This window comes from Gadus chalcogrammus, chromosome 9 (assembly GCF_026213295.1).
Source record: "Gadus chalcogrammus isolate NIFS_2021 chromosome 9, NIFS_Gcha_1.0, whole genome shotgun sequence".
Taxonomy (NCBI): domain Eukaryota; kingdom Metazoa; phylum Chordata; class Actinopteri; order Gadiformes; family Gadidae; genus Gadus; species Gadus chalcogrammus.
In genome coordinates, this window is record NC_079420.1 from 24,323,273 (window position 1) to 24,346,874 (window position 23,602).

Consider the following 23,602-nt stretch of genomic DNA (forward strand, 5'->3'; position numbering starts at 1 on the left):
GCGACAGCTTCTTCTGCCCCGAAACCAGGGCCGGCGATCAGCAAATGTGTTGGGGGCGCCCTCTGGTGACGCTCTTAATTAATTAATTAAAATATACGAAACAAGCGAAATGAAACCAAACATGTTCCCAAATGGAACGGAGAAGGGAGGGGGCAGGGGATTAAAGTTACGGCGCACTGAAACCCTCACCGTAGTAGGCTACGCAGGACAATGCGACGAAGCCAATGCTCTTAATGGTAGCTAATGTGTGTAACCTACAGCTTTATATTGTTTTGCATAGGTGATTATTTTGTGAAGAAGGTGAAAAATATCCCTTTTTTTACATGTTCATTGAATTCTGTTGAAAATAACGATACAAAATCACATGTTGCAGTCATATGGACCTATGTTTTAATATAAGTGCTTGCAACATCTCACATGTGGTTTTTGACTTGCATAAAAAACATCTAACCCACTCTATAGAAAATATCGAGATATATATCGTATATCGCCATTCAGCCAAAAAATATCGGGATATCATATTTTGCCCATATCGTGCAGCCCTACTCTGAACTAGAGAACACACTCTGAACTAGAGAACACACTCTGAACCAAATAACAAACTCTGAACCAGAGAACACACTCTGAACTAGAGAACATACTCTGAACTAGAGAACACACTCTTAACTAGAGAACACACTCTGAACCAGAGAACACACTCTGAACCACAGAACACACTCTGAACCAGAGAACACACTCTGAACTAGAGAACACACTCTGAACTAGAGAGCATTCTCTGAACTAGAGAACACACTCTGAACTAGAGAACAGTCTCTGAACCAGAGAACACACTCTGAACCAGAGAACACACTCTGAACTAGAGAACAGTCTCTGAACCAGAGAACACACTCTGAACCAGAGAACACACTCTGAACCAGAGAACACATTCTGAACCAGAGAACACACTCTGAACCAGAGAACACACTGTGAACCAGCGGCCGCCAGAGATTGACATGAGCGTTCCCAGCCTGACAGCAGGCCCAGCCCTTAGTGCTGAGGGGACAGTTTGAGGGGCGTTGGCCAGGGGGTGTGTGTAGGGTGATGGTGGGGGGGGAATGAGCGCATGGTGCAGCAGACACATTCAACACACACCTGGGAAAGGCCTGGGCGTGACAGGACAGAGGCTGTGTTATCTGCTCCTCTCCTGCGCTGTGGCTCGTGTCGGCTGTCAGAAGAGGAGGAAAGCTCCTGGCTTACTGAATGTAGCGCTTGAACTGATCTGGGATCTCCTATCTGCTTCTTTCTCAAGCCATAATCAGCGGATAACCACGTTCCGACATCCAGTGACGGGAAGAGTGGCAACAGATAACCTGGACTTCATCCTCCAGCAACAGTGAGTGGCTCTGGTTTCCTCTTCTCTTGATTCCCTTGCTCATGTTGAAGGCTCATCAGGAATCTTTGTTAATTAAAGTGTAAAATCTAAATGATAATCAAAGGATCCAATCTCAGACTCACATGAAACATGGTGAGCCCCCTTGTGTTGTTGAGTCTTGGGTCAACAAGTGGTTCTGTCAAGTCTCATGTGGGGATCAGAACATAGGGAGGTGATGGATATCAAAGTGCTAACAGAGTGTCCCCTACTTTATTTGTGCTAAACACACATTTGTGAAGTGAACAAACATTCTCTCTCCGTCTCTACCTCTCTCTCTTCCTCTATCTCTCTCTACCTCTACCTCTCTCTCTCTATCTCTCTCTCTACCTCTCTCTACCTCTCTCTCTCTCTCTCTCTCTCTCTCTCTCTCTCTCTCTACCCCTCTCTCTCTACCCCTTTCTCTCCCTCTCTACCTCTACCTCTCTCTCTCTCTCTCTCTCTCTCTCTCTCTCTCTCTCTCTCTCTCTCTCTCTCTCTCTCTCTCTCTCTCTCTCTAACCCTTTCTCTCATTCTCTACCTCTCTCTCTCTCTCTCTCTCTCTACCCCTCTCTCTCTACCCCTTTCTCTCCTTCTCTCTCTCTCTATCCTCTCTCTCTCTCTCTCTCTCTCTCTCTCTACCTCTCTCTACCTCTCTCTATCTATCTATCTCTCTCTCTCTCTCTCTCTCTCTCTCTCTCTCTCTCTCTCTCTCTCTCTCTCTCTCTCTCTCTCTCTGCCTCTCTCTCTCTCTCTCTCTCTCTCTGCCTCTCTCTCTCTCTCTCTCTCTCTCTCTCTCTCTCTCTCTCTCTCTCTCTCTCTCTCTCTCTCTCTCTCTCTCTCTCTCTGCCTCTGTCTCTTTCTACCTCTAACTTTTCTTCAGCTATTTGCCTTTCTTTTCCCTGTCTTTGTTTCCATTGGTAGCAGCAGCGTTTCTCTTACGGTTTTCCCTAAAGCTTCCATAATGAGTTGATGGTGTAGTTGATGGTGTAGTTGATGGTGTAGTTGTGTGTTATTCCTGTCTGGAGGTATGCTGGTGGAGGTGCATTTTAAAATGACGATGACACACACACGCTCTTTAAAAGACCTCGACAGAGGCTTTTGTTTGAGGCGCTCTGAGTGCCTGTGCGTCACAATTCTACCTAAAAAAACCTATTATTCAACTCTACCCCAACACAATCTTTTAAATTCTGGTCTGATGATATCATGTAGGAGGGGATTGAGCCATTCTGCCACCAGGGCACCCTGATAGTTATCTTATTAGGTGAGTGCTGCATGCAGCTCTCAACTATTGTCTCCCCCTTCTTCTACTGTATAATTCTGTGGAGGTAAATCTGTGCCGTTGGATTTTGAAAAAAAAGCCATTGAATTCTAAGCACTGATTATTTATGCATTGAAATAACGTATCTTGATTTTTTGCCTCTGAATTTAACTCTTTACATTTTCAACAAATCTTCTTCAGCTTTATTTTTCAATGTTAAAACATTCACAATCAAATATTCAACGTTAAAATATTAAACTTAAATGTTTTCAAAGACCCCAAATTCAATATGCCAAAGTCAGCTGCAAAATTCAATGTATGAAATTCAGCGTTAACATTGGGGGACCCAAGGAAGAGCAATCAATCCTAGATGCTAGATCGCGGTCAAGCAAGGAGAGTAAGCGGGTGTTACACAGAATTCTGAGACCCCCCGAAAAGTGTGACCCCAGGGGGCGCTGTTGCACGTTTTCTGCTAAATGCATGACGTTGACAGGCATGAAGTCTTTAACATGCGGAAACATGCACAAGCTTAAAACATAACATTTGCATCGTCATCGATCACTCAGATTGGGTGTATTCGTTTTGTGAGTGGCTGGAGCCAAACGGATGATATGCCTCTGTGGTGGCATAATGAGAGTGCATCTAGCGCGCAGAGCCAACAGTATTGCGCACCGAGTGGTATGATACAGATATGACGATGACAAATTAAAAGCAGGTTGCTGTCGGGCGCTTCTTCCCGAGGCACGCCGTGCTTCCACTGAAACTACAGGCTGCTGCCGCTTCAGTTGCCACTCAGTTTGCATAATGTCGGCTCTGCGCTCTCGTTTCACAGTGGGCAGCAGGCTTCAGATCACCGCAGCATCACACCAAACGTAGGCAGAGGGACCTTGGATCGCCCCGAATTGGTGCCCTGATAAATTGGGCTCCTTGACCCACTACAATTACACCTTACGCAGGCATTAGTTCATTGTTTATTTCATACTGCAGTGAAAAAAATTAAACGGTGTGCATTATAACAAAAACATAAATGCAAATAAGATCCCCCCCCCTCACCTTCATATTAAATGTGCTTAATAAATACATTTGATTTGATTAGCATTTTACAGACTGGTACAATGGATAGGGCGTTTAGTTTACATTCAGTGTTTAATGACATTGATTTACCTTTGAGCATTTCCTATTATAGGCTACTGTGTAAAATGCTGTTTAGAATTAACGTTTGCATCAAGAAAGGAAGACCCAGCGAGTGACGCTCTTATTACTGCTCTCCTTGCTTGACCGCGATCTAGCATATAGCATCGATTGCTCTTCCTTGGGTCCCCGGATGTTAACACTGAATTTTATACATTGAAATTGCAGAGTAAAATTGAAAGATTTAAATTCAAAGGCAAAAAGAAATTCAATGGCTTTTTATTTTTGAAATCTGATTTACTTCCATATTAATCTCTACAAACTTTGGGACCTATCTCCTTCCTAGATTTTTCAGCTAGAGACTCCATTCCACTCTTAACATTTTCAGATTAGCTTTGAATCGCGCACTTCTTTTCAGATGTTTTCAATATTTGATAGTTTTTGAGATATTTTCCTTTTAAAATTTGTTACAATGAAAGTCAATTCTCTACGGAACCCGTAAAGGGACATGGGGTAAAAAAACAACAACCCATGCCTTTGCGGCGAGAAGCCCCTCAGTTCGTATACCTCGCGCGATGGGCACGAGCACCGATTAAATATTCACGTGAACCTCTGGAGCATACGCGCACTTCTGACCTGCCTCCACGTTATTCACTTCAGAAGTTCCTAACTTTAATAAAGTATTTATTGTTCAGCATGATGCAGTCTAGTGATTTTGGGTTACGTCTGTGAAGTGTCCCTACCAAAGCTGAGACCAAACTTACGCCCTCGGAATAAAGTACCCAGCCTGTCAAGAATCGGTGGCCGCTTCATTCCGACCTATAAGCAGACCTACAGCCACAGCCGGTCAAAGTGAAGGGTGTTGCCCCCGAGAGAGCATCGGCCCTGGAGGGAACGTCTCCCTTGTGCTCCTCGGTCTGGGAGCCGACAGCAGGATGGTGTAACTAATCATCTCGTAGTTGGAGGCGGAGCGCAAGAGAGTATAAGTGCTCCAATAGTGCGAGATAAAAATATAGCACATTAATTTTAAGGATTTTAGCTTGTCGAACGGGGGATTTAATCCCCGCCTCGGTTTTACACAGGAAACTTGAGATAAGACGGTGAAATCGCCGGGCGTGCCAAGCTGCGACCGAACCAGCTTGGCAGTGTAAAAAGGCCTATACATAATCCTGCCCAACAATATGCAGGATCTAGACCAAGCTCTCCTAATCGGCTCAGCAATAGCCGTGTGTCAATGCCCAGCCTCTAGGTTTGAATGATACTGAATTAATGGAATGTTGCATTTTTTATGTTTACACCAAAGATTCTAGACTAGAGAGTGCGCGCCAATCAATTTAACCTTATGCAGAATCAGATCAAGTCGGCTCTCTTTGCTGCACAAAGCATGTTTCAGAAATCAGCACATTAAGACAAATGTAGTTGTCACACAAGCTATTTTAGATTTTTGCAACATGGAATTATTTCAGGGGGGAAAATGCCGTGAAAGAATGTATGCATGTGCGTTCAGGATTAGGACTGATATAGCATATGTCGGCCTAGGCCTAATCAATTGTGTTTAAATATCTTTAGCATTCATATTATTGCAGTCTATTCTTTTCGTAGGCTTCTCTGCTGTTGGCCTTCATGGGGAGATATTTTAACCCTTTTTAACCCCATTATCCTGCGACATTCCTGCGTCTCCCCCTCCAACAGAACCCATTTCAGCACCGTGTCAGTGAACAGTTACAATCCTATACGTACGTCGTTAGTGCAGTGCACGCGCGTTCATGTTAAGAGGAGTTTCGGGAAACGATCCAAAGAAATACACGATGGTTAGCAAGATCCATCGTGAGAATGATCGTACGAGCGTGGATCCATCGTTATCGGGAAGGGGCCCAGGTTGTGTTTAGGTGTGTTTTCGTGTATTTGCCTTTGCAGAAGTAAATAGATTTATCGGATTTCTGGCAATATACGTTTTTGGAGGGTTTCTAGTCTATAGAGCTTGAATTGGCAACAGAACAGCTCAGCAATTCTATATTTGATCTCACATGTATTCAAACTTGATCACATCAACTCTTCACTGTATTTGTTTCCAACCATTTTAAATGTTTTAAATTGTGTACATGTTTACATTGTTTACTCCATAGATTCTGTTCAAATCCCTTCACTTGATTTAAACCATTGAACATTTCTTAACATCTTAATCTATGTGGCTTTACTAAAACATATTTTCAACCTCATTTTGCTCTACAGCACTCACCGCATTTTCTGCAGGAAATGCATTTTCTAGTTTAACTAGCTCTTCATGGAGTACCTCCCCCTATATCTGCAATGCACACCTACTACCACTCGCTGAATGACAGACAACGTACATGGGCAACAGGTCGCATGACGTTGGTAATGTAGAGAGAGGTTCTAAATTCAGAGGGAAAGATTCAATCAAAATGAGAAATTGGTTCATACAGTTGACACAAAGGATTTACTATTTGCTATTTTTTTCATTATGTTATCTATTTATATTGTACGTATAACGTTTAAAGTTGACTATTTTAATGCAACCGTTTGTTTGCTTTATGTTTTGTGGACTTCTATTATGATACTCTTATTGTGCCCGTACTATATCTGTGGGCTGGCTTCAAACTGCTCTGATGAGTCACTTGATGAGTTGTATCGTGAACCCACGGACTTCAGTGGGGGTTTCATTCCGTCTGCGCACGGCACCTTCTCAACAATATTCAATAATCTTCCTCCCACTCAGGGTGAAAATGGTAGGTCTTAGCTCGTTTCCCCTCAGCCATGCCAACGTTTAGGAGTGCGTAACTACTGTTGACGGCTTTCAACTGCTGTTGCGCGTATATGTTGCGCGCAAATTTTATTTCATTTAAAAAAATAAAAAAATAAAATACAATAAAATTCTTCTTCCCCCTCGCGGTCGACTTGGGATCTGTCGGCGGTCTACTGGTAGACCGCGATCGACTGGTTGGGCACCCCTGACATACATGATATGCGGTCCTGTGGCCACAACTTTGGGTCTATTTAATGATATGCGGCAATACATTAACAAACATTGTTTGTTACCAGTATAGTATACATTATCGTTATCGACTTGTGTTCATAATATGCATGTTTCCCCCGGTAATATACATTGCTATGGACTGTATTATGCGTTGCATGTTTAGTCTAGGGCAGGGGTTTTCAAAGTGTGAGAGAGTGAGCCCCCCCTCTGATGCCGCTTTCACACCAAAAAGAACCGAGAGCCAGTTCCGGGCTGGTGCTAGGGCCAGTTCCAAACTGGTTCCAGCCTTACCCCAGTTAAGAACCGGTTGGTTTCACACCGGCCAGAGCCAGCCATAGAGCCGGCGTGAGCAACGTCATGACGTCACTACAAACGTCTCCGCTAGTGAGCTTGGACAGAAGCATACGGCCGACATCTTTCTTTATTCTGGGTGGAAATAGTAACATAGTTACGCCATTAAATGCGTTTATGGAAACATTTTTAGCGAGAAATGTGCATTTTACTTTCATAATGTTCGCTCGGTAAATGTGAAGGATGTTTGGTTTGATAGTTATGACGAAGAGGGAACGCTCCGTTCACTTGCATTGGACACGGACTCATCTAGCTGCGTTGGCGCGTTGACGCGTTGAACCACCACACAATGATCAAGCGTCAGGTTAGGCGCGCAGAAGAACCCTCGCGCCAGTTTCAAACACAACAACAACAATTTCGTCTTCGATTCAATCCGTGTATGGTTCGTTCTTTGAATATTCCGATTTAAAACAAAATCAGAAAAAAACAAAAAAGAACCATACACGGATTCACGTCCATTGTTTACTTCGGTGTTTTAAAAAATGCCGGTCTTCGTTGGTCTTCCTGTTTATGAAGGTACGGATAACTCCGCCCCCTGCCCCCGGCGTAAAACCGGTTCTAGTTCTAGCCCAGCTCTAAAGTGGGGCCAGAGTTTAACCGGTTTTTAGGGGCCGGAGCCGGTTCTTTGGCGGTGTGAAACCAAAGCCCTGGCCCTAGCTCCGAACTGGCCCGGAACCGGCCCCGATTTTGCGGCGGTGTGAAAGGGGCAAGAGAAAATTTTTCAGCTGAGCCCCCCCCCCCCCCCCCCCAATTATTTTTTTCTAAATACCTGTGTTTTGAACGCTATTTTAATTATTTCACACATTTTAAACATCTCTGATCATAATTTTAAAACATTTGAAACACATTTTTGAAACATTTGAAACATATTTTTGAAACATTACAACATCTTTGTGCGTTTTTAAACACATTTCTTAACACAATTTAACAACTTTATCTAAGCATGTTTAAGCTTAACCTTTTTTAAATACATTTGAACATCTTAATCTGTGTAAACTGCCAGTCGAATCAGATCTGCATTTTCAGTCCAGAGATTAGACTAATCGGCGGGGTTTGTTTACCGGGGTTGCTATGGTGACCTAAATTATTATAAGCAACTGAAAACGATGCCGGTAAGAAACTAAAACTGTGATTCTGAAAAAAGTATAAATGCTGTCAAAATTCCGTTTCGATAGTATTGAAGATACAAGTGTGTAGATTTGTTAAATGGTTTGAACGATGGTAAACGGTTGAAAAAGGAATGAGTTACGATGTCTAGAAGTAGGTGTATCAGAATGGGCTGACGTCTTCAATGAAAACAGCTGAAAACGAAGCGGTATGAAACTAAAACTGTGATTCTGAAGAAATTTTAAATTATATCGAAATTCTGTTTCGATATTATTGAAGATACAAGTGTGTAGATATGTTAAATGGTTTGCACGAAGATAAACGGTTGAAAATTGATTCAGTTATGTTACTTCTACAGTTGAAGTACGACTGATGATTTGAATCATCGACTTTCAGGTTTTTTTCGGGTTTATTTTTTTCTCACGTCGCGCCCCCCCTGAAGAACTCTGGCGCCCCCCAGGGGGGGCGCGCCCCACAGTTTGAAAACCACTGGTCTAGGGTGTGTTTAAACAGATGGTGGCAAAAACGCGCGCCAAGCAGCACGCACATTCATTCATTCTTTAAACACTCACTCGACTCGCGGTACACTATATATTCTCACGATCGAATAATATCAATCCTAAAAGTTATGGGTTCGTACACGATGTCTGTGTCAGGAAAATATGTGTTTGCTGTACGGTATTTGCAGATGGATTGATTTAAAAGTATAACTTATAACCGCTGTATCAGCTGTTCTTTCCCAAATAATTTAACTAACATTATCATTTACCCTAAAACAAGATTTGGTTTTGGAAGGCTGGGGTATACTTTGCTCAATTTTATTAATGTTATAATTATTATAATTATAATTATTATTATTATTCTCATTATTATTATTCAGGGTGCAAGGGTAGTGGCGTGAGTTTGCTGCGGGGGAAAATCAGCTTTGTGCCGGGTGCAAACTAGCAACGATGCATGCGTCGGTGTAGAAAGTCAATTGCGCTGAGTGCGAGATAGGGCCCTTCGTCAGACACATGAGCTCAGTGTGGGTCTTTGTGTTTGGGACACTCCAGGAAGCATGCCATCAGTATAAACAACACTTTACGGCTGTTTGTGTCGGAAATACAACGTGACTCAGTACATATGCTGCTAATAAGTGGGATGGATTCTGTTTAAATCCTTTTAAAGTGAACAACCAGTCATTTACTTGTCATTATTTAGTTAAGGGTTATCAAGGTGTGTATTAAGCATCAGAACATTTCAGCATATTCAGTACATTGATTGTTTTAGACTGTAATGGCTTATACAAGTGTTTCCCCCAGAAAATGTCTTAGTGAAGGTGTTGAAGGAGCCAGGTGGGTGAGTGACTTGGTGGTGTGTTTCTGCCCCAGTCACTCCTCTCCCAGGCCCCTGAGGTGCAGACAGGCCTGCTCCATGGTGCGTGTTGGAGTGGGTGGATGGGAATATTCTTGTGCGTCTGCATGAATATGCATGTTTGTGTGTGGGAGTGAGTGAGTGTCTGCCTGTGGGTATTTTCATGCTTGTCCATATCCTCTTGCTGGAACTATGTGGGTGGAGGTTTGAAGAGCTTGTCTCCACAGCTCCACCAGGGGTAATGTGGGTGGAGGTTTGAAGAGCTTGTCCCCCCAGCTCCTCCATCAGTCGGACGTGGAGCTCCGTCTGCCACGCCCGCTACGCCCGTTTTCTCCAGGGACCTTTAAGGGATTATCAGTATCTAAGAATAAACATTAAGAAAAGAAGGACAAGAAGTGGTTAGGCATCCTTACGCAGACGTCTTTAAGGAAGTCTGAAGCGTGATCATTCCATTTGGATGGGCGGTGACGTGTCCTACTCTGAGGAGATCAGCTCATTTATGCGTTCGCAATGTATTTATTGTTTACAGACTTTAAACCAGCTGGCTCGGCATCCGTCCTAAATGTCTTTGGGCCCTGAATCCATCTTTAAGTCATTTACTCTTGTTTAAGCACGGCCTTTAGGTTGGCTGGAATCAGCTGGAATTGGCTGGAATTACAATCTCAGTGGATCACGTTTGTTTGCTAGCTTCAAGCAGCAAACTCTCTGTTTGCCAATCTGTTACATCTCTGGGTTTTTCTGTAAACCCCCAAATCCCATGTTAACAACATAAAATTTCGGTGGGAGAAGCCAGTATTTGTAAATGTTTCCTTAATATCTGGTTGCATTACATGGTGATTATATGATTCAGTTCAGTACATTTCTTCCATAAAGCTCCTTTAATAAATCCTATTACATATGTCTGCATACTTTGCTGTACACCACTTCTAAGTAGCTCTTTTGTCTAGAGCGACTCACACTCAGCCGGAGGTCATTCAGCAGCTGGTAGGGTGAGACATCTTACTGATACAGAGTGAGAGAGTGATAACTTATTCTACACTCTCTCTGGGGAATTTGTCCTTGGATATCATTTTTAAATCCTAACCATTTTGATAATCTTATCCTAGAGTGCATATATGCTCTTATGTCGCTACTGTGGTTCATAATGTATATTGGTTTGTAATCTGGTGGTGATTCTTACGTAAAGGCCGATATCTGAAGTACTTTATTAGGTATCCAGCGTCTATGGATAACTAATATATGTCTAGGCATTCTTCAAATCTACCTATTCGTATTGAAGGCTTTAGGCATCATTATTATTCTAAGGAATTCAGAGCATCTGTGGATAGCTGTCTTATTTCTAGGGATCTACTTAAATGTATCAGGGAAGAGCAGATCTCCAAAGACTGTGTTACCACTTGGACCATAGTGGGCGCTTAGCTAACGGTCAAATGATGGACCCAATCGAGGAGCCTTTCTAAACTCATTTTTCTTCTGAACCTTTGATCCTCTTCTTGATGTCGGGATTGATTTCTCTGCACATTGAACGTTTGGGGAAAACTTCTAAAATGTTCTTCTAAAGAACCGCCGGAGCAGATCGAGAGTTACGTATGTAACTACGGTTCTATGAATTCTGGATGACCGCCAGAGGCAGTGCTTAACACTGGATGTTATCCATCGCGCATGCGCAGGTCGAGTATTTAATATCAACAAAGTCACATGTGACCGGGGATGACGTCGGGCCGCCCGTCTATATAAGCCCACGTCACTCTCCAAGATGTCCCTTCAGAATCTTCTCGCAAGATTCCGAGTGACGGAGAACTCTGGCGGTCATCCAGAATTCATAGAACCGTAGTTACATACGTAACTCTCGTTCTATTTCATTCTTACTGACCGCCAGAGGCAGTGCTTAACACTGGATGACTATTACCAACGTAGTCACGAGGAATCCTGTACCCACCTATTAGGAAGGGCCTGAGGGTTCCTGAATAACAGCTGCAGCCACTGCGTGGTGAGCAGCTACATTGACCCTGTAAAATCGGGCAAAGGTGCACGCTGAAGCCCAGGAGGCCGCGGCACAAATCTCACCTAGAGGCACTCCTCGTAGTGCTGCCCAGGAGGTGGAGACACTCCTGGTGGAATGGCCTCTGATCTTAAGAGGCAAAGGCAGTCCTCTTGACTTGTATGCCTCCTCCATTACCTCCACCACCCACTTCGAAAGCCTCTGTCTGGACAGCGCTTGCCCCTTCCTCGGGCCCCCGTAGCAGACAAACAGGCCATCAGACTGGCGAAAACCAGCAGTTTCCGGTATGTAACATCTCAAGGCTCTCACCGGGCAGAGTAGTTCTGCTGAACTAGCTTCCTCATCCGGTGGGTGTGAGGGGCCATAAGCTGCTAGCTCTATGACCTGATTATAGTGGGCCGAAGACAGCCTCTTTGGAAAAAAAGATGGGTTAGGCCACAGTGCCACCCCTGTGCCATCTGAGTTCCAGCGTATACACTCTTCACTCACTGACAACGCATGAAGCTCGCTCACACGCTTGGCTGACACGATCGCCAGAAGAAAGGCCACCTTCGCCGACAGCCATTTCAGTGGCGCCTGGTCCAGGGGCTCAAACGGGGGGAGACGGAGGGCCCCAAGTACCAGAGGTAGGTCCCATGAGGGAACCTTGACAGCCCGTGGGGGGTTCCTCCGCTGGGCTCCTTAAAGAAATCGGTCACCAAAGAATGAGACCCCACCGTCCGGCTATCAACCTTAATGTGCCTGGATGAAATGGCAGCCACATAGACTCTTAAAGTGGAAGCAGATAGCTTCCTTTCCAGTAAGGACTGCAAAAAACGCAGTATCATTGGCACTGAGGAACACTCCGGTACCTCTTTCTGTACCTCCACCACTTTGCAAATATCTTCCACCTGTTAGCATAAAGTGCCCTGGTGGAGGGAGCTCTTGAGTCCATAATGGTTTGAACTACCTCCTGGTCGCATTCCATTATAAGTGGATCAGGCCCCTCAAGGGCCAAACCCATAGCTGCAGGCACTCTGGTCTGGGGTGCCAGATGAGGCCCCCCAGCTGTGAGAGCAGGTCCCGCCTCTTCGGCAGGCACCATGGATCTCCGTCTAGCAGCCTGTACATTACTGAAAACCAAGGTCTCCCTGGCCAGTTTGGGGCAACCAGCAGGAGTCTGTGGTTCCCCTTCTGAACTCTGTGTAGAGTTAACCCTATCAGTGGAAATGGCGGGAAGGCATAAAGGAGTTGACGTGGCCATGGATGTGCCAAGGCATCCTGTCCCATCGGACTCGTCTCTGACAGAGAGAACCAGAGGGGGCAATGTGTTGTGGACTCTGAAGCAAACAGGTCTACCTCTGCTGTGCCGTATTTGCTCCAAATTGCCTCTGGGTGGAGTCGCCACTCCCCCGACGGAGGTTTCTGGCGTGAAAGAAAGTCTGCCACCGTATTCTGTGGCCCTGGAAGGTACATAGCCCTGAGGCTGGAAAAGTAAGGGAGAGCCCATACAAGAAGTTGCTGTGCAACCTGTAATGACTGAGCCGACCTTGTGCCCCCTTGGTGGTTCACATTGTAGACAGCTGACTTGTTGTCGCATCGTACCAGAACATGTCTGCCCCTCAAATATGGCAGGAATTGTTGGAGCGCTAAATAAATAGCACGGAGCTCGAGCACATTTATGTGCTGTGTCCTGTGCGGCGCATTCCAGAGCCCTCTCACTGCCCTGTGCTGCCACACTGCCCCCCAGCCAGAGAGCGAAGCATCGGTCACCACCACTTCGCGGCGTGAGGGGATCGAACCTAGTGCGACACCTTTGGCAAGATATGCCCTGCGTCTCCAGGGTTGTAATGCCAGGAGGCATTGACTGGACACCCTGACCTTCCTGGATCCGTGCAACCTTGGATCTAAGTGGAGGCCATTGGTCCAAACTTGGAACGGCCGCAAGTGAAGGAGGCCCAGTGGCACTATTGACGTTACTGACGTCAACATTCCCAACAGCCTGAGAAAAAGGCTGTACCTTACCCTCCTGTTCTCCCAAAAATGCAGGAGGATCTGGAGTATGGCCTCTACCCGCCGTGGAGACGGGAAGGCAAGCATTTGGACGGAGTCCAGGGTTATGCCACGGAACAGTACCTGTTGGCTGGGTATTAGACAACTTTTGCCGTAGTTGACTGTAAGACCCAACCTTTCCACATGGCCTAGGAGGGCTGTGGTGTCCTGCTCTGCCTGTTGCCGGGTTGGAGCGCAAATAAGCCAATGGTCCAGATAAGGGAGGATTTGTATTCCGGTGGCTTGCATTGGTGCGAGCGCTGCCTGCATGCACCTTGTGAAGATCCGTGGGGCTAGCCGAATGGGAGGACCCTGTACTGGTAGGCCCGCCCTTCGAATGCAAAGCGCAGGTATGTCCTGTGATGTGGTGCTATCGGAACGTGAAAATATGCATCCTTTAGACCTATTGATGTGAACCAGCTTTGCCGTACGACGGCCTGGAGCACTTGTCTGCACTTGCTGTCTTTAGCATGTGAAAGGGCAATACTTTCAGAAAACTGTTCAGCCCTCGTAAGTCCAGTATAGGGCGAAACTCACCCTCTTTTTTTGGAACTAAAAAATACACTGAGTAAAACCCACCTTGCTGTGTCTGAGGATCTAAGATGTCGATGGCCTTCTTCTCCAGGAGGGTGGATACCTCCTGGCTGAGGGCCTGTCGCCTTGTGGAATCGCTGACTGTAGTCAGTCTGATCCCCCTGAAAACTGGGGGCCGGCGTCGGAATTGGAGATTGTACCCTTGGGAGAGCGTGGTCACCACCCAAGGGTCTGTAGTGCAACTTCCCCAGCAGATTAGGTGCTGCTGGGTGAGGCGCCCGACGCCCGGCCATGAGCCGTCAGTACCTGCCCCCTCGCCCTCTTGGGGGCCTGGAGGGGGGAAACCCTGACCCCCGACTCCTCTGTGCCTGTGGTGCTGGCCTTGTGGGAGCCCGACGGGGTTGATAGGGTCGCTCAGGAGCTGGTGAGGTCCTGGAATAACCACTAGGACGTGCTAGCGGCAGAGGACGATTGGTGCCATAACCTTGTGGAGGCTGCTGCCTCGGTAGGGATGCAGTTCCCCGAAGGCTAGCAAACTGCTGCCGTGTCTGGTTAGCCTGGATGCCACGATCCAAGGCCTGTTGTGCTGCTGGGCCAAACAGCTTTCCCGGAACTACGGGGAGATTGCGGAGGGTCCTCCGGCATGGCTCTGATAATGGGGACTGGGCCAGCCATACCTGGCGGCGAGCCAGCGTCAGCGACGCCATCAGCCTACCAAGCTCTCTGGTCATGAAGGCAAATGCCTGCAAAGACGTGTCACTTAGACTCTGCACTGAAGCATCTGCACTGGATGATTGCAAGGACTGAGACAGGGCCAATATCAAATGGGACAAGGAGTTCCCGATACGGCCCATACGTGCCGCTGTGTCATAGCACTTTGTTAACAGGTCATCAGTGATGCAACACTGTGGCCTGGGACAGCGAGCATTCGGCCTCAACACCTCCTCTGGTGCCACAATGAGGGAGGCAATGGTCGGCTCTACGGCTGGCATTCGGTCAAGTCCATGCTTGCTGGCATTCTGCATTGAAGCCAAGGCCCTGCTGTCACTGGTGTGATGAGATAAAGATATGGGGTCTGGCCAGCATCTGTGAAGCTCCTCAATATATGGCTGGGAGGGAGGCAGGCACAGAAAAAGTATCTTGTGGCGGGACACGCCTAAAGAATGCACTAGCTGGAGCGATATCTGCTGGAGCCTCATCCAACCCCAAGCGTGCCAGTGCCATTCGGACCACTGGCTTAACCGTGGCCCGGGAAGCTTCTGAGCCTGCCCTAGACCACTCCCTACACGTTGGGAGCCGCCTTCAGAAGCCTGGGTAGAAGCCTCTACCTTGCCCTGTCCCGGCCTGTCTGCATAGAACTGGCTACAGGAAGCCCTCGTAGACAGAGCATCTCCGTCCCATGCTGGTGTAGTTGGAGCCTCAGCCTGAGAGATTGACGCCAACCTGACTGGCGTCAATCTCTTAATCTCAGCGAACTCTGACACTAGCTTGTCCACTTTGGCAGCATAACCGTCAGCCTTCCTAGCCTTCTTCCTGGGCGGGGCAGCCCTGGGTGGGGAGCGTACTCGTACCACTGGTTCTCTTCCAGGCGGGGGAAGCTCACCTTCAACCTGAGGTCCTTCCACCTCGGCTAGTCTTCCCACTTTCAGCCCATGTGGCATGAAACTGCAATTCATATACTGATTGTCGGACAGCCCCTCTCTCAGGTGGACCACACCGAGGCATGCGGGGCATTCATCATGTCCATCTAGGGCTAGCAGTGGAGCCATGCAAGTGCGGCAACCATGTGAGCCTAACATGTTGGGGGAAATAAGCTATCAAAAAATAGTATTTTCCCAGAGTAAAGTAGTTACTAATGGGCGAAAGCACCCAACAGTAATAATTTAACAAAAGTGCAGCAAACTGCTCAACGTAAGAAACTCAAACTAAAACAGAGTTCTGTTTTTTTTATTTTTTTTATTAATATTTTTTTCTTATTTACCCATTAGCCTCAACCGTAATGGGGAGCTTCTGCTCTTTAATTCCAAATAAGGGAGTACACGCTCTAACGAGCGAAAACACTCGTCTGGGAGCCTTTAATTAACTTAAACGAAAGTTGCCACAAAAGGCAGCAGACGCCGGTAATGGCAATCTCCGATGCAGCGAGGCAAACAAAACAAAACGTAAGCTTAAGCGGGTGCCGAAAACAGGATCCCCTTATCTTACTTAACTTTAAAGCTAACACAGAGAGAATACTTACCTTAGCAGCCTTCGCTACAGCTGATGAAGACGCTGTGTTAGTCTAGCGTGAGCCGAGCTCACAGGCGAAAACACCGGTATGCGGCGTTCAAAACATAGCCGTGCGTGACTAATCGCAGCCCTTGGAGGACGAATTCGTGGCTCCAACCATGCGGTTGCAGAGCTACCAGCAAAGAGTCACCGGCTTATATTGCTTTTATTCAAGCTTATCTCTTACTCTAAACCTGTATTCGCTACTGCGAGAAGATACAAGGGACATCCTGGAGAGTGACGTGGGCTTATATAGACGGGCGGCCCGACGTCATCCCCGGTCACGTGTGACTTTGTTGATATTAAATACTCGACCTGCGCATGCGCGATGGATAACATCCAGTGTTAAGCACTGCCTCTGGCGATCAGTAAGAATGAAATAGAACAATCCATTTGGTACACATGCTCTATGGACAGGTCTGATAATAAATAGGAAGAGGAGTTTTGATTGCATGAAACATTTCAAAATATAGTAATTAGCAAACAGTATTCCATCATCACAAGGGCATCAGAAGGCCAGTAAGTGTAAACTTGACTGTTTGCATTCCAAGTTGTAATTGATGCAGAGACGTCATTGATTGAGCTATGGAAACAGAACTTGCTCCACTTGTTAAGGGAGATAATAATAATAATACATTTAATTTAGAGGCGCCTTTCAAGGCACTCAAGGTCGAGATGTCCTCTATGTATATGACAGTTCTATTTCGATAGCTCAATCGATGACATCACTGTATCAATAACAACCAGGAATGCGAACAGTCCCATGTGGGTTGTGGTTGATTAGGGTGATCCAGGTGGTTTGGTCGGGCCTAACATGGTCTTATGTTGTCCGTCTCCCTCCAGGCCGCAGGGAGTCCTCACCATGTCCCTCCCCCCAGCAGGGAAGCCCGGCCGGCCGTCCAGCACCACAGTGAGTGAGTCCTCCACCACCTTCACCTCCTCCACCGTGGACACCAACTCCGCAGCCAAGGTGAGCCACACACACACACACACACACCCCTAGTGGGGGCTAGTGGGGGACGGACGGGAGGAGGCTTTTGTGTTTAAGTCTAGGTGTGGGTGTGTGTGTGGGTGTGTGTCTGTGCAGGGTGTGTGTGGGTGTGTGTCTGTGCAGGGTGTGTGTTGGTGTGTGTCTGTGCAGGGTGTGTGTTGGTGTGTGTCTGTGCAGGGTGTGTGTGTGTGTGTGGATGTGTGTCTGTGCAGGGTGTGTGTGGGGGTGTCTGTGCAGGGCTTGTGTGAGGCTTTGTGTGTATTTCTCTTTACTAAGGTAGTATTTTTATTGTAGACGTTAAGCTTGTGTACTCCAGCACACACAGTCGGCGCTCCTTTAATACTAATGCGCAGTTCAGAAACAAGCCCATGTTAGAACAGTTGGCTGTCCTCAACAAACACTGGCAGGGGCACGCCACACTAACAGCCCACGGTGGGTTGGCTCATCCCTCATAGCTTTCATATGAGATCATAATAACACCTCCTGTAATGCCCCCTCCTGCTCTGGTCTGAGGAGGAGGGGGCCTTCAGCCATCTCCGGGTCTCTTGGACTTTTTATCCAGAGCACAGTTGATAGTTTATGGGTCTCTTGTACGGTAGAGGAAGTGTAATGGTCCCTGAGGGTAGCTGGCTCTCTGGCCATTCCTTCTTAAATTATCTTTTGCCAGAGACATGAAGAACAGAACGGAAAAATCCACAGTTGATTGTCTCTAGTGAGGGAGCCGTCTTGTTCTGCCCCACCTCCTCCATCCTACCCCAGGGGAACTTGGTGCCCACCTGGAGGTAGGTTCACGGCCGGACATGCCTGCTGAGTCTCTTATATGTATGCCTGTTGAAAGGACCCTCTCTGGCCCCCTGTTAGCCCCCTGATGGACCCCTGTTGGCCCCTCTCTGGACCCCTGATGGCCCCCTGTTGGCGCCTCTCTGGTCCCCTGTTGGCCCCCTTTTGGACCCTCTCTGGTCCCCTATTGGCCCCCTGTTGGCCCCTCTCTGGACCCCTGATGGCCCCCTGTTGGCGCCTCTCTGGTCCCCTGTTGGCCCCCTGTTGGCCCCTCTCTGGTCCCCTATTGGCCCCCTGATGGCCCCCTGTTGGCCCCCTGTTGGTCCCTCTCTGGTCCCCTATTGGCCCCCTGATGGCCCCCTGTTGGCCCCCCTGACTGGAGCCGCTGGCACCTTGTTTATTCAGGAGGAGCTGAGCCTCATTATGCAACACCTCAATGAGGCAGACCGAGGAGCTGAGGGGCTGGGTGTCTAGAGAGCTGGGTGTCTGAGGGGCTGGGTCTCTGATAGGGGTGGGAAAAATAATCGATTCTTCGATGCATCGTGATTCTCGCTAGAACGATTCTGTCTCGATGCAGATAAATTAATAATCGGAATTTAAAAAAAAAAAAATCCTGCGGCAACATTGTGTTTGCCAGAGAGAGATAATTCTTGTAATTTTAAAATTATTGAATTTATCTTCAGTGTGTATTGGCCAATCTGATTTGTCTTGACACGATTGCGATTCAGCCTACGCATAGCATGCGCGCAAACTCACAACCAGACACAAGAACTCTTTCTAATTCAAGAGCAGCTTTTCCTTTAATGACATAGAAAAGAAAGATTAGAAAGAAAACTAGAACTGCAAGCAGTTATGCAGGGGTCCAAGAAATGTGCATTTCGCCGGCACAACGCGAAGCATGTGTTCAAAACGCTACTGTGAACCTGTGGATACGAAGGTTTTGACTGTGGGAGGTTCGGTGTGGGAGATATATCCCCAAACGCGTTTTCAGAACATTCCTTTGGCCAGTTAGGAGATAAACAATTCCCTCGTTTATGGCGGCCCCTAATGGCGAAGTTTTGTAGAAGATATACAATTTCCTCGTTTATTGCGCCCCCTAACGGCGAATTTTCCCGAATTTTCTAGTGAACGACATTAAGGTTAGCACCAACATGTTTGTAAAATGTGGACTTGATCCGATGTCTAATTTTGGATTTCTTTGGATTTTTGATTTTCCACGTCTAATTTAGCTCATAAACCAATATTCAAAACGCTACCGTTTCGTCGTCGAAGGTCGGATCAAAAAAGTGTCCGACGATTTCTTTGCGTTTTTGTCTGAAGATGTCGTGTGCAAAGTTTGGTGTTGATTGGTCAAGAAATGTGGGAGGAGTAGGGAAAATACAGTTTAGCGATTTTCGCGATTTTGCCGAAATTTTTTATCGACGCAAATGGGCGTGGTCTATGCCAAAAGATGCAGCAGACTCCAGTGAATCTGTGTGTCTAACGTTTTGGACTGTGGGAGGTTCGGTGTGGGAGTTATAGCCCCAAACGCGTATTCCTTGGTATAGCGCCACCTAGTGGCCGGCATGTCTGGATTTGGTCGTCTGCGGTCACCTCACGTACCTGGATCTTGTCATGCAATTGGCGTGTGTGCACCATTTACGGTTTGGGCTGTGGTACCACTTCTAGCTGGGAATAATAATAATCCTTACAAAAACAATAGGGTTCCAACCTGTTGGCTTGGACCCCTAATAAAACTGAAACCTATTTTTTGCATGCTTCCATATTCCATAATGCAAGCTGCATTGATCATTGCATTGTTCATAGAAAGTCATATTTATTACTTATGAAATATTAGATAAGTTAATTCTTCTGTTGAAGTCTTTAATGATCATCACAAAAGTAGGAAGTGATTAGCAAACTCTGAGTAGCAAACCCAGATGTATATATATATTTTTGAAAATCCCGCATGGAAATGTACATAAAAAAAATTGTTGCATCGAGATGCATCGATAATTGCTTCAGAATGGAATCGTTGACCTCATAATCGGAATCGAATCAGTCGTGAGGTGCCAGGAGATTCCCACCCCTAGTGTCTGAGGGGCTGGGTGTCTAGAGAGCTGAGGGGCTGGGTGACTAATGAGCTGAGGGGCTCGGGGACTAACGAGCGTGAGCGGTGACTAACGGCTGCTCAGTGTGTCAGAAGCCTGCCAGGGGGGTGACATGTTGGTTCTCCTGCGGGAAAACCACTACTCAACCATCAAAAGACACAACCAATAACACACACAGTAGTACAGTAGGAGGGAGGGGGACCCCCCCCCCCCCCCCCCCCACACACACACACACACACACTTTATCGCACACACACTCACAATTTATTCGGGTACATTCACCATTTTTAACGTTCCAGGAAGGAAATATTTGACCTCATAATATTAAACAGAACATGACCTAAAGGCATCACATTACCACTCATTATATTAAACAGAACAAGACCTGAAGGCATCACATTACCACTCATTATATTAAACAGAACAAGACCTAAAGGCATCACATTACCACTCATTATATTAAACAGAACAAGACCTGAAGGCATCACATTACCACTCATTATATTAAACAGAACAAGACCTAAAGCCATCACATTACCACTCATTATATTAAACAGAACAAGACCTAAAGGCATCACATTACCACTCATTATATTAAAGAGAACAAGACCTAAAGGCATCACATTACCACTCATTATATTAAACAGAACAAGACCTAAAGGCATCACAGAGCCATTGCCTCTTATTATATTAAACAGAACAAGACCTATAGGCATCACATTACCACTCATTATATTAAACAGATCAAGACCTAAAGGCATCACAGAGCCATTACCTCTCATTATATTAAAGCGCTCCCTGGCTCGTCAGGTGTGGGAGTCGGACCCGCTTTACATTAAAACTCTGCTGTAATCAAGTCAGACTCGGACCAAGAGAGTGGATCTGAAAGCCACTGACTTCAACCATACAGCACAAACGTGATATTACAGTTTAGCTTTTTATATTCCAATAAAACATGTGTTTTAACCACAGTTTCAGAAAGGGAATGCCTTTGTCACTAAAGCACTATTTTTAAGGAGCAGCACGTTACATGGAGCAGCACGCAAATGTTACATGGTTTGGAAAACCCTTTAGAGACCCCTTATAAACATTTACATATAGATATAAAGTGTATATATATATATATATATATATATATATATATATATCTAGATATATCTACATATACTGTCTATCTATATATATTTCTATGTCTATATCTATATCTAGATCCATAAAAATACATATATATGCATATCCGTGTGTGTGTGTGTTGGTTTTATATCGTTTTGTGTGTGTCTCTGTTCAGTGTAGATATTGACATGCTGATTGGTTGCAGGGCTCACGGTCCAGTGGGAAGATCCACGGCTTTGGGAAGAGACAGCAGTCCCTGAAGAGGAACCCCAATGTCCCCGTGGCGGTCCGGGGATGGCTCTACAAGCAGGTCAGCTCCTCTGATCCAGGGGTTACCCGTCTGACCCCCCCCCCGTGCCTGTGGTTCTTGGTCAAATGATTTCTTCATTCTTCCCATTTGGTTGTGCACGCCCTCCCACTACGGAGAGGAACAGGACTGGTGGTAACAGAGCTGTTCTCTGTCTCCTCATAACAGACTGGTGGTAACAGAGATGTTCTCTGTCTCCTCCTCATAACAGACTGGTGGTAACAGAGCTGTTCTCTGTCTCCTCATAACAGACTGGTGGTAACAGAGCTGTTCTCTGTCTCCTCATAACAGACTGGTTGTAACAGAGCTGTTCTCTGTCGCCCCATAACAGACTATTTCATGTTCATCGTTTCTTGACATGATGTTGAATAGAATCTTTGCACAAACAACACATTATTTGAAGGGCATGGAATCGCAATGTTTAATATTTTATGGGTAATTAATGTGGTAGCCCTCCACTTTGGGAAACACGGTCTACTCCAGGACTTTTTTGGTGTGAAAAAGCAAAACCTGTATTACGTACAGTCTATGTTATGTCAGTTTAACCTTCATTATATACAGTCTGTGTTAAGTCAGTTTAACCTGTATAATATACAGTCTGTGTTTAGTCAGTATAACCTGTATTATATTCAGTCTATGTTAAGTCAGTTTAACCCATACAGAGCACGATTTGCCACACTCTACATGGTCACATGGTCACTCTACATGGTCATTGGTCATGGTCAAAAATCAGCAATAGTTTCGACAACTGTAGACATATGGAAAGTCATTTTCCGGTAGTGTATCCCACTACAGCTAGTGGGATACACTTAAAAGTGATTGTAATCCATTGGTAACTTTTTGAAACGTGAGACGTCTACGGTTTAAGAGGATTTTAGTTGAGCTATTGATGATTGGTACTGTGTATAAAAGTCTTGACCAAACAATGGCGTGCTGCTGCCCGTCTCCTGGCAGGTTCAAATCGCAAGGCACGCAGACTCATACCACTGGTTAGGGCTCCAGTTTCCCCTCACATCGCTGTAATATCTGATATCCTATAGTCTAATGCTGCGGGACATTTACATTTAGGGCATTTAGAAGACGCTTTTATCCAAAGCGACTTATTTGTACATTTGTCATAAGAAAGTGAAACAATATATCGCTGTTGGTAAAATAAGGATGGTCATAGAACCAAGTGCAAAGCACTAACATTCACTAGGTTATCCCATTCACCATATACAACATAGATAGCTAGGATAAGATGCTCCATAACTAACAACACAACAAGTAGCAGGCGTGGGACGGGGTGGCTATGCAGAGTCTAGGTGAACTCTGAACAGGTGAGTCTTGAGTCTTTTGCAGAAGCTGGTGAGCGACTCTGGGGTCCTTTCATCGGCAGGGAGCTCGTTCCACCACTGCGGTGCCAAAGCAGAGAAGAGTTTTGACTTTGATGATCGACTTTTACTAGTTGAGGTAGTTGAGTTGATTTGTCCAACGCTTGGATGTAGGCAGGGGCAGTTCCATTGACTGCCTTGTATGCCAGTACCATCGTCTTGATTCTGATACGAGCTACTACAGGGAGCCATTGGAGCTCCCTGAAGAGGGGGGTCACATGGAAGAATTGAGGTAGGTTAAACACAAGGCACGCTGCAGCGTTCTGGATGCGCTGAAATTGCACAGGCAGGGAGTCCAATCAGGAGCGAGTTGCAGTAGTCGAGGCGCGAGATGATGAGCGCTTGGACTAGGAGCTGAGCTGCTTCTCTCGCAAGGAAGGGATGGATCCTGCGGTTGTTTTAGAGTGCCAATCTGCAGGATCGGGCCACCACGGTGATGTTCGCAGTGCAGCACAACTGATTTTCCAGTACCACACCAAGGTTTCTGACAGTTGGTGATGTTTATACAGCGATGTTCTCGACAGTGAC

At 46.2% G+C, this 23,602-nt stretch overlaps 1 protein-coding gene across 11 annotated transcripts in view; it reads left to right on the forward strand.

Annotated features, from left to right (window-relative positions):
* The window catches only part of LOC130388607 (pleckstrin homology domain-containing family A member 7-like), a 153,130-nt gene that overhangs the window by 70,289 nt on the left and 59,239 nt on the right, over positions 1–23,602 (forward strand). For 10 of the 11 annotated variants that reach the window (XM_056598010.1, XM_056598004.1, XM_056598014.1 and 7 more), the window contains 3 exons: positions 1,289–1,372; positions 17,264–17,390; positions 21,600–21,704. In XM_056598010.1, coding sequence (XP_056453985.1) covers positions 1,289–1,372; positions 17,264–17,390; positions 21,600–21,704 — 316 coding nt within the window. The remainder of the gene's footprint in view (positions 1–1,288; positions 1,373–17,263; positions 17,391–21,599; positions 21,705–23,602) is intronic. The other variant, XM_056598007.1, reaches the window with a different exon arrangement.